The 12,240-nt window shown below is 42.6% G+C and overlaps 1 protein-coding gene across 6 annotated transcripts in view; it reads right to left on the bottom strand.

Annotated features, from left to right (window-relative positions):
- The window catches only part of tle2a (TLE family member 2, transcriptional corepressor a), a 41,534-nt gene that overhangs the window by 13,866 nt on the left and 15,428 nt on the right, over positions 1–12,240 (bottom strand). For all 6 annotated transcript variants that reach the window (XM_071487708.1, XM_071487709.1, XM_071487710.1 and 3 more), the window contains exons 3-4: positions 5,708–5,771; positions 1,813–1,857 (exon numbers count right to left, since the gene is read on the bottom strand). In XM_071487708.1, coding sequence (XP_071343809.1) covers positions 1,813–1,857; positions 5,708–5,771 — 109 coding nt within the window. The remainder of the gene's footprint in view (positions 1–1,812; positions 1,858–5,707; positions 5,772–12,240) is intronic.

Genomic DNA, 12,240 nt, shown 5'->3' with positions numbered 1-12,240 from the left:
TCCCTCCCTCCTTCCCTCCCTCCTCCTCATCATCATCATCTCTCTTTCCATCTCACTCCATTCAGCTCTTTCCATCTATCCCTCGTTCCATTTCTCCTTTCCCAGTATTAGTGCAGTAATCAGTGTTACAAATGCTGCCGTGTGATGTCTAACACACACACACACACACACATAAAGACACGCACACAAACACGTTTAGCGGCAGGCCCAACAAGGCCGTTAGGGCCAGTAATGATATGCATGCAGAGATCATGACAACATCATTATGGCCGCAGGCTGTTTGTCTTCTTGACAGCTAGACTCTGCTGTGTGTGTGTATGAGCTAGCGTGTGTGTGTGTGTGTGCGTGTGCGTGTGTGTATGTGTGTGTGTGTCCCCACCCCATTCTCTCTCTTAAGTGATTTATTGATGCCGGACTGAACTTCCGCCCCCTCCCTTTTCCTCGCTCTTCCTCTCTCATGCTCCCTCTCATTCCTCTTGCTTGCCCACATCTCTCCCTCCCTCTACCCTCCATTTTTCAGCCAGGGAGCGTGTTCCCCCCTCCTCTGCTCTCCTCTCCCCTCCCTCCTTCCCTCCATCCTCTGAATCCATCGCCCCCCACCCCAAGGGAGACACAATGATTTCTTGTTAGAGAACTCCAACTACTAAATGACATCTTCAGGAAAGAGAGAGAAAGGGAGAGCGAGAGAGAGTCAAAGAGAGAGTGAGTGTGTGTGTGTGTGTGTGTGTGTGTGTGTGTGTGTGTGTGTGTGTGTGTGTGTGTGTGTGTGTGCGCGTGTGGGGTGGGGGTGTGGGGAGGCTTGAGCAATCGAGAGAAAGAGGATGAAGAGGGGAGGACAAAATGAGAGAAGGGGAAATGAAAAGAGGAGGTGAAGGAAGGAGATGAGGAGGAAAAGGGCAGAGTGGGTTGAGGAAATGACAGCCAATGAACGAAGGATGTAGGAGGGAGAGGAGAAACAGACAGAGAAAGAAGAAACAGAAGGAAGGCGGGGGAGGAAAATCGAGATTGTGGGGTGGGGTGGGGGGTGGGGAGTGGGGTGGAGTGGCGGCAGCAGCACGTCAAAAGCAAAACGATTGAGATGGTGAAATGAAATGAGAGAGAGAGGAAAAAGAAAGAGAGAGGAGACAGCAGGAAGGCAGTGACCTGATTTAAAGTGAAATTCAGCACGGACTGTGTGTCTGCAAGGAGACCGAGGTGGACGGAGGATGTACAAAGAAAAAAGAAAAGAGATAAAGAGAGAGACAGAGAAATCAATGGAAAGGAAGGGAGACAGGGATGGTGAAGAAATGGAGATTAAGAGAGAACGGCATTAAAAAAGACAAGCAATTGAAGGGAATGGAGAAAAGAGGAATAGGGGACTGAGAATCAGGGCAGGAGTGGGAGGGACGGATGGATGGACGAAGGGATAGAGGGAGGGAGCACAGAGGCAGTAAGAGACAGGGATTTATGAGGGGTGAGAGGGTAGGCTGTTTTGGAGGCTCGGGTAAGGACAAAGTATTCTCATCCGTCTGTGGTAGAGAAATGAATTCTGTTTGTGGATCCTATTAACGCCTCCACAGCATAACAGTGCTATATAGGTCCATCAGAGAGAGGAGTGACATTACAGTGGTAGAGACCCACACACACACACTTTCCTGAAAAATATTAGTTAGAGCTAATGGGGGCAAAAGAAAGGAGGCAGTGATAGTAATGCAAGAGAATAATGTAAAACTTTAGCAGTATGAGGAAAGGAGGATGAGAGACGGGGCGAGAGACCTATAGAGATGCATAAAAAGGCAGAAAGAAAGAGAGAGAAATCTAGAGTTCACTCACCTGTTTGTGCATTTCAATGTTAAGGCCGTAGGACATCTCATAATACTGAAACACAGAGAACATCAGTTAATAAATGATCTCACATAAACCAGAATACGAGGAGACTAACACCAGTTGTCATGTGTGGACTATGTAAAGCTATAGGGTTTTTTTTTCCTTTTAATAATTGTAATATTTATATACCATAGGAATAACTGACATAAACATTTTAAGACTGTATGAGGAAAGGAAGGAAAAGCTCAATGGCAATGCATTTTTAACCCCAACCCAATATTTACTGTCCATAAAATGAAAGAGAATCTGACAACTTTTGCAAACACTGTTTGAGGAATTAAATGGAAATTTTTAAAAGTTGAATAATTTGACCTGATGAAAAAATAGCACATTTAATTTAAGGTACATCATTTTTTATCTCCTATAACAGCTGCATCACAGCAGCTAAATAAGATTAAGTTTGGTCATCTAGTTGAATTTATCTGCACAATGGTTAAATGGAGAACTGATAAAAATGATAACAATGACAGAATATATTAAAAAAAAAAAAAAAAAAATCTTTTCAGTCTAAGTCTGGTACATTTTTTCTTCTTGCTAACAAATCCCATGAAAAGCTCAAAACCAACTATGAATAATCAGTTCCACATTGGGTTTGCTGGAACTACTCACCAGCGCACCAAATATGTATTAATCTGCAGCTAAAAATAGTTCCCAACAAATGCACTGTTTACTTGTGTTTAATTAATGTTTCCTAAAAAAAAAAAAAAAAAAAAAAAAACTACAGTGCTCAGCTTTAAAAATGAAACTATATCATTGTGAACCGTTTTTAAACATTATCATCCTCAATGGGATTGAGCAGGATTGGGTCTGAGTGTCACAGCCTGGACAGGAAGTCAGAAAGTATTTAAAAAAACAGAAACATATGCTATTGGTTTTGGTCTTTTTACAGAATTCACTGAAAATAACAAAATGTAGAATAATGACCTTCAGACATGAAAATACAGTAATTTATTTAAAAAAAAAAAAACAACAAAAAAACAAACATCTAATTTCTGCCATTCCTTGTAAGTAGTGTTATATTTACATAAAAATGACATTCAGTCACTGCATTGTTTTTACACAAATAAATTCAACAGACCCAACAAACCCTCACAAAATCATTTTGATGCTTCCAGCTTCAAACTGTGCCAGTCTGAGCATGTGCACTCTGAAGTGCCCATATGTCCCTTAAAGCACATCGCCTCTAGTTTCACCTTGACTCTGCTGAAAGTCAATGGCTCTAAAATGACCCTGAGGCACATTTTGAAAGCCAGAAACCCCAAGTGAGGCAGGAAAATTGTCACTGGGCAGAAGAAGGTGACAGACTATTACAATAATCATGTCTAATGTGAGCTTTTTGACCCTATCTTTTATCCAAAAGTACAAGGAGCTGTGAAGAATCCAGGAGCAGCTCCGTCTGTCTCTCTACCTTCAGAGATGGGCGAAAAAGGAGAGCATTTTAAAGTCAGATGCTCCGAAAAATGACAGGCTGACATTTGCTTTTCAGCGTGGCTGGTTGTGGAGAGAGGAGATTGGCAGTTGGGCAGCCATAACAGTCTGGCAGGATGGGAAAGGAGATGGCAGGGGTCCTCTCTCTCCAGACATCTTTTCTGGCAGTTATCATGTGTGTGCGTGTTTGTACGTGTATGTGTGTGCATGTGTGTGTGTGTGTGTGTGTGTGTGTGTGTGTGTGTTTGTACCACAAGTCTGCAACTGTGTAGGCGTGTGTATCTATACGCTTTGTGTGCATGTTTCCCTCCAAGTGTGTGTGTTCTCGGCAAGTGTGTGCGCGCTCCTCTTTTCTGTGTGTTTTTCTGTGTGGCTCCATAAAAGACGCCTTTCCTGGCAGCTCTGCTTGGCAGTTGGTGTGCCAAGTTTCGCCTGTTGCTTAGCAACATCCAAACTCCCCCAAATCATCAGCCAAGAAAGGAGACCTGGCCTGTGCTTGATGCCAGCTACCCCCTCTCCCCACCACTAAAACTTCAATCCCCCCACCAGTCCCTGATCTGAGCCAAGATTGCCACATAGCTCTTTTCTGGCATAGCAGGTTCTGGGCAGCCTACACTCAGTCAGCTGTGGTTGTGTGTGCCTCTGATCACAGGTAAATCAAGGCTGGAGGTTTTCAGACTTAAAATACAAAGGAAGACAAAGAGTTTTGGCCTTTCCTTTACCCAGAACCAAAGATTTGCTGATCATGTATCCTTCATGTACATTCACACGGAGGGCTACTTCTCACTGCAGAGTGCTTCTCTGAGAAGACAGAGTGTGAGCTTCATCTGTTGAAATGTCCAAATTCTCAGGAAGCACTTTGGGATTCAAACCACATGATGACTTCCAAGGCTTCCTGTGCCTTCAGTGATGAGATACAAAAGCATCACACGTATGGGACCATCTCCAGTGAGTGGGCAAATGAAGCAGCAGTATCAGAGAACAGACCACATGAGCAGACAAACAAGGCGGTGCGGGAGGGGATGACTGACAACCAGTGACACAGCAGTGGAACACCTACAAATCTGAATTGGTCAACAGGCTGAAACTAACGTGAATTTTGATGATCACTTAAGCTTTTTTTTTTTTTTTTCATTTAAATAATTGAACCTATAAAATGTCATAAAGTAATGACACCCATCACTTCCCAGAGCCCAATATGACACACACACATTTCTCGTTTTGAACGACCAACAGTCTAAAGTTAATAACTTTACTATAAAAGACAATGACAACCAGCGAATATCCACAAACAAGAAGCTGAAACAAGTCATTTTTGGCATATTTGCTTAAAGAATGACTTAAGATATTATCAAAATTGTTGCCATTTAATTTTCTATCAATCGAATAATTGACTAATCCTTTCAGCTGTGCTAGGGTTTGGAGCAACTCTGTCAGGGTCCAAGGTTTGATAACAACAGGGCTCAAATAAACCTGTAATTACTCATTATTCTGTAAAGGGCTCCAGTTACTATACAAGCATGTACCAAAACTATACCCTGATAGTAAGTTGTTGGCAAGAAACAACAGCAATGTAACTCACAACAACTCTTCCTACATAAGCACCTGAAATTTTGATTGATAAGGAACAATGTGATGTAAATGAAGAGGAGAATCGATCAGATCAGACATTGGAAGCCAGTTTTCAGCAACTCAAAGTTTGATAGTCAGTGTTACAAACACATTTGGGCTGGTACCAAAAGAATGTGAGGTTCAATGCACAGCCATGAACAGATGGCCCAGGAGAACATATCTGAGATCCAAGAAGAAACACACACAAACACATGCACAAGCCTGCACGCCCATGTAAGTGCTGTTTATTCTGCAGTCATATAATATGTGTACGTGCGGTAGTGTGTGTGGTCTTGTGTGTGGTTTTTGGTGGGTGTTGTTTGGCAGCTGTTAGCAGATGAAAGGGATTCAGCAGACTTGGCACTGCACTTGTTGTGAGTGTATGCGAGGAGACTGGCCTGTGCGCGCCCAGAGAGAGTGTGTGTGTGTATGTGTGTGTGTGTGTGTGTGTGTGTGTGTGTGTGTGTGTGTGTGTACACTTGTACTTGCTACATAGTAAGGACCAAAAAAAGTATTTTACCAACAGAGTGAGGACATTTTGGGAAAGTGAGGACATTTTGGCCGGTCCTCACTTTTTGAGACACCTTAAAATTACATTTTGAGGGTTAAGACTTGGTTTTAGAGTTATGGTTAGAATTAGGTTTAGGTTAAGGTCAGGGTCAGGGTTAGGGTTAGGCACTCAGGTGAGATGGTTAAGGTTAGGGTAAGGGGCTAGGGAATGCATTATGTCAATGAGGGTCCTCACAAAGATAGAAGTACAAGTGTGTGTGTGTGTGTGTGTGTGTGTGTGTGTGTGTCTCACCATAACATAGTGTCTCTGGATCTCAGTCTTCTCTGTAGCCAGTTTCTCACACTCCATTTTCAAACTACAACACAGAGAAGACAGGAAGAAATAAAACAGGTTAGTTTTGATTCGTATCATATTCCAGGTAAAAATACACAATGCAATTTACAACATGATGACAAATTACTCCCTACTCCTCTCTCTCACCTCCACCCCTCCCCTTTCCCCTCCCTCCCCTCCTCTCTCTCTCTCACACTCAGTGGGGGAGGAGGGAGCAGGGTGACTGGGGTGCTGACAGCCCATTATCACCTCTGAGCAGAGCAGAAATAGACGAAGTCATGCTCGGAGCCTGAAATCCAGCCAAAACTGCAGGCAAGCACATCCAAGGTGTCTCTCGCTCTCTCTGGACAATTTTCACTCTATCCACGTGCCCTCCACTCCTCCTCATTTTGTTGCTTCCCAATTACCAGACAGCCTATCTGTCTTTACATCTGTCTGACCATTTCCCCTTCTTTCACCTTCGAAAGCATACTTTGCCAACTTTCATCGAAGTCTGAGTTTCTGCTTTAAGTGGGTCAAACGTGTCAGTTGTGTCTGTGTATATGTAAGAATTTTCTATTTTAGCAACCGCTCCTCTCTTCTTATGTTCAGGACATGAGCCATGTGTGCTGTTCAGTCTATGAGCCAGTAAGGCTATCACAGCTACAGTGAGACCTGGTGTGGAAGCTCCTTCACAAACACACACAAACATACACACACACACACACACACACACACACACACACACACACACACACACACACACACCTCCGAGGTGATGGAAGCCAAACACCTCTCCCACGTGTCCCATATTTTTGTCTGTCCTCTGTGCCTGCTTGTCTTGCCTCACACCCAAACCAGTCCCTTGTGTCCTCTAAAACTGGATAATGCCAATGGCTGAATTTGCAAACACACACACATTTCCATTTCTAAATGTGTTCAGGTCCAAGCACCCCTGCAACTATCTCTCCACCCCCCAACCCACCCCCCCTCTCTCTTGCAAACACTCACACAAAAATACACACTCTGCTGTACCCCCCGACTCCCCCTCCCCTCACAGAGAGGTAGTATATTTTGGGCCCCCGGCAGTTTACGCTGACTTGTTTGCGGGCGGGAGATAGATTGATTGGGGGGGGGGGGGGGGGCAGCAGTGATGTGGTGAGGTGGGACGTTGCAGGTGGGTGAATGGAAGGGGGTGGGGGGGGGGTCATTTGGCAGAGGAAAATTAGAATATGATTAATACCGCAACATTACCCCCAGCCGCAACAGGTAATAACGTTCCCATCCGCTCCCCTTCTCCTGCGCCGCGTGCACACACACACATAATTGACTCATTTATCATTGCCAGCCAGTTGAGGAGAAGAGGGACGAGGGAGGAGGAGAAGGAGAGAAGCAGGACAGAGAGTGGGAGAGGAAGGTGGTGGTGGAGGGAGGGAATGAGGATTAAACACCCCCCACCCCCCCTCGACCCCCACCCTATAGATTTTATTACAGTGGAATTGCCTCTCAGCAGAAGTCACTCACAGCTGGGCTGAGAACTAATGCGACTGCATGTGTGTTTGTGTGCACAGCCGCCAGCGTGTTCATCACAACATAAACTTGGGATGAGCTTGGAGAGGCAGAGCAATGACTAGACACACAGACACACACATCGACAGACACACACACACACACACACACACACACACACACACACACACACACACACACACACACACACACGGACACACACACACACGGACACATGCAGACAGGAACGGTTATTGATCAGCACAGATTATTAGAGTGCCTGCTGTGGAATTCCTGTGTTTAAAATGTTGTGTTTTGATTATAACTGAAGATTATTTAATAGCAGTTTATCAGTTGATTGTTTTTGATTGATCAATGAATCGTTTAGTCTATAAAATAACAAAAAAACAAGGTCTCTATACCTGTAAAATCAGTGCCCTGTTTTTGGCAATAGCATTACAACATTGCATAGCAAATGCACACACACACAGACACAGAGTATCTGCATTCACACACAGTGTATGTGTGTGAATACAGATATTTTTTTGTACTTACAGGAAAAGCCCCAAGGTCGCACTTGGAAGCAATAACCATTCCCCACAAAATGGACTTCAATGAATGAAATTACTAGTGTGTGTGTGTGCATATCTCTCTCTACGGTTGTGTGGATTGTTGTTCAAATCATGGTTGTGAGGCCATTTTGGCCAGTCCTCACAACTTCAAAGGGCTGTTTGAGGGTTAAAACTTGGGGGTTAGGTACTTACTTATGATGGTTGAGCTTACGCTGAGGGGCTGGAGAATGCATTATGCCAACGAGTGTCCCCATAATAATAGAAAGACGTGTGTGTGTGTGTGTGTGTGTGTGTGTGTGTGTGTGTGTGTGTGTTGCCATTATGTGACTGTAGGAGCATAAAAGAGTTGGAGGGGGGAAGAAAATGAGGGCGAGAGGGGAGGAGAGCGGTGAGCAGGAAGTGGGTATTTCATGTCGAAATGATTGCCTGTAATAATTAGTCTTTGGCTCAGCACCATTTGCTGAGAGAGAGGGAGGGAGAGGTTTGGAGGATGGAGAGAAAGACACAGCAACACAGGGAGAAAACAAGAGTGAGAGAGCGAGCAAGACAGAAAGAACCAGCAAGGAAAAAAACAGTGTGCGTGTGTGTGTGTGAGAGCCTCGGTGGGCTCGGTTCCTCCAATCTTTCACTGGCGGTGACAGGAGATAAGATGATCAGCCGAATGCGCTACAAATCTGCAGCCTGCCAGCCTTCAGACAGCTCTGTCAGTGCTGCAATGGTACTGAACACACACACACACACACACACACACACACACACACACACAAATGTTCGCACGCACACACACAAACATACCACTTGGCGCACGAAAGCATTTAGGTGTGTGTGTCTGTGTGTGCGCACTAATCCGACACATACTTGCAGCCTTTACCTCATGTATGTAGACACAAAAAAACAAAACACACACGCACGCACATACTGTATGCAGTATGTACTCCCACACATACACAATGTGTAAACACAGGCATGAACACACACACGCTCCAACAGGAGCCTACAGACAGTGAAAAAGCGCCTCATTAAGATCCTGCACTTTGTAGAAACATGGCGACTGCCTTTTTACTCGCCACGTTTGAAACAGGCTACTGGATATTGTAAAAATGTCAACTCTTTCCCTTCCACTGTTTGTTTTTCGTAACAATACTTTTACTTCCACTATTCACCCACTGATTATTTTGCAAAAGGAACAAAGACATTTTTATATTTTTCTTTTCTATAAAACACTTGTCCGTTGCTTTTGGTTGTTTGAGAATATTTTTTAACTGTGTACACAGAGATAAAATTTAGGAGAACATTGATTTTCTCTCCAGAAAAAGGCATCAGTGTGAGCAGCGGGGCAACAAAAACAGAAGCTCAAAAACAGGTTTGTGCCAGTTGATAAAATTTCTTGAAGAATAGATACAGTATAATCCGATGAATAATTGCTCTGTCGAGTAAATGACAGAATTAGAGGGGTTTTTGTATAAGTGTTTGGCTTTTTGGGTTGTTACTTGTCCATCAAGTTAAAAGAAGAAAAGTTCATCTCCTCCCCCCACCAACCATTTGTGTGTCTGGTTTAAACAAATACATAATACAGCATAGAGGAGATTAAGGTGTGAGATGAGGGCAGACTGGTTATACCAGTATAAAGGTAGAAACTCGGGAACAGAAAATGTATCATATTCTTAAAGCACTAAATGCCAAATGTGGCAGGTTCTCAAACATGAAGTTCTGTGGTGTTCTCAGTCCTCTGGGATAGTAGACTAAGTATCTTTGGGTTTTGGACTGGTGGTTGAACAGTAATTAAAGAGACTTTTTCCTGAGATTTTATGGACTAATAATTCAGAAAACAATCGGGAGGTTAATAAGTTACAAAAAATAAACATTAGTTGTAACCCAAAACTTCAATGCTCCTTGTGTACAGACCCAACTGTTTGCGTAGCACTGAGGATCAAAGACTGTCGAGAACCTAAAGCTGGCAATGAACACTTGAACAACTTTATAGTCTACTTCCTTTTATGAAATCACAATTTTGATCTTTTTTCTTTGACAATTTTTATGGCTTGTGTAAAGACACAATTGAACACTAATAGACGTGTGAGTTTTTTATTTTCTTGTGAAAACAAAGGGCTGTGTAGAAAAATGTCTATTATTTCCCAAACTAAAGTAAAAGTATTGTTTGGTATCAGTGCTGAAATTCATGTACCCTATCAACCCTTGTTCTGAAAAATCCAAAACAATACCCGAGGCTGCAACTAACAGTTATTTACCAGTACTGATCAGTCTGTTGGTTACATTCTTGATTAATCAATTAATTGTTTTTGGTCTATGAAATGCTGTTTGATCTATGAAAATACTGAAAATTTATCATTGTACTTCTTTCCTGGACACAAGGGTGGCATCTTCAGGTTGCTCACTTTGTTGGACCAACAGTTAAAACCTAAATATACTCAATTATTTAAAACTAAGAAAAGCAGCAAATTATCACAAAATATTTGAAAGTTTTGCTTGATTATGGACTTAACTGATTAATCAATTATGAATACTGTTGTCAAAAATGATATTATTGTCAAATTCATTCAATATTGTTAACTAGCTAAAAAGGACTAATTGTTTCAACTTAACACTCAAACTATTTTTTAGCCATACTGATGATCTGGATATTTTTTGTCTTGAAAACATTTCAAGCCATAATCACAGAGCACAAACTTCTTGATCCCTGTTGATTCTCAAATGCGGCCAAAATATCAGAAGGTTTCACCATCAGTTCAAAACTTTGAGGCCATCAATGTCTTATTAATCATTAAATAACACAAATACCGACCTACCAGCCAATAAAGAAGACAGACACACATATAGACACTGATACGAGCTGTGCAGTGACTGCAGCAGTGTCGTGCCTTTACAGTGTTAGAACCGTTTAGCCCCCCAGCCTCCAGGTATGTGACTGTTCACTTTACATCTCATTAACTATTGATCAACCTTTCCTCCCTGCTCCTCTGGAAAAACCTTCAGCTCCTCTTCCAGTTTCCCTCTCTTTAAACACACTCTTTCAATTGCAAACACACGCACACCAGGGACCCACCCAACACGCCTGTGCGCTCTTTCATCATCTCTCAAGGGTGTGTACAAGAGCAAACACACACACCTACACAAAACAAAGCTGCGATCTTGTCGCACAATAGCAGGCCAACTGTACCCCTCTCTGCTGCCAGACTCAATGTAAGGGCCGCGCTTTCATGTGTTTCAATGTGTCTCACACAGACACACACACAAACACACACACACACACACAATTAGAAGAGGGACAGACAAATCAACCCACAAATAAAACACACACATAACTATGAACAAACCACAAACCCTCAGCCCTCCCTGAAACAAATATAATATCATTTGGTGAGTGACAGACAGGCAGTTAAACACAGAGGGTTCTTGACTATTTTACCCAATTATATCTGTGTACACGCAGCCTATCTGGGTGCATGTGCTGTTAAGACATAATCAAGTCTGACCAACACACGAGGTGGTCGAAATTAACAGTCAGTACATGTAATTAGACTCAGCTTCAAAACCACTTTTACTGAGTGTAGTTCAGACACAACTCAGCTTTTGTAAACTGGGGTTTCTATTAGAAATGAAAGTTTACTTTAATGCTGTTGATGTTAAAACAGTTAAGTGAGTTAGCAACTTGTCTAATCAGTACCATCTGAGTGGGTATTTAACTCACCAGACGAACCCCACAGCATGTTGACATGCTGCTACTTCTGGATAGAAACCATTAGACAAGCTGTCGGTTATGCTGAGGACTAAGGTACACCTGGTCTGCTTATTTTATTTTGAGGTTTAATGCCAGTCTGTCTCTGTGTTGCACGACCAGTAGCCTGGCCGTTCACACCCGAACAGCATTTCTCTTTCTTTTTTAAAATCACACATGGAGCTGATCTTTAAAATAATCTAATTAATTTATAAAGTGAATAAACGGGTTGTCACTTCTTCCACAACAATGAAGTTAAAAGGATAATTGCCTTGTGTGATGATCTTCTCTTCTGCCTGTGTGTGTGTGTGTGTGTGTGTGTGTGTGTGTGTGTGTGTGTGTGTGTGTGTGTGTGTGTGTGTGTGTGTGTGTGTGTGTGTGTGTGTGTGTGCGCATGCGTGAGTGTGTACATCTGTCTTGCTCTGTTTAGACACCGCAGATTGTACTGGTCCTCTTTAAACCCTGTGTATTGGTGTCTTTAATGGGTTACAGACACTCATCTACTCTGAATAATACATTTTAGTCTTGTCTGTTAATGGTTATTGGTTGTTTAATGAGCATCGGCTGTAGGTTGGAAAAAATTTAAAATGAACATTCCTTGTGTAGAGAGCTATAGAATTTGGCCCAAACTAATGATTATTTAGATTATTGATTATTATATTCTTGTTTAACTGATCACTGAAGACTAAAATAAT

The sequence above is a fragment of the Trachinotus anak genome, unplaced genomic scaffold (genome assembly GCF_046630095.1).
Source record: "Trachinotus anak isolate AG129_WGS33_773 ecotype Australia unplaced genomic scaffold, CSIRO_AGI_Tana_v1 ptg000010l, whole genome shotgun sequence".
Classification (NCBI taxonomy): Eukaryota; Metazoa; Chordata; class Actinopteri; order Carangiformes; family Carangidae; genus Trachinotus; species Trachinotus anak.
Note: the sequence above shows the minus strand (reverse complement) of the source record. Positions and strands in the feature narration are given on the sequence as shown.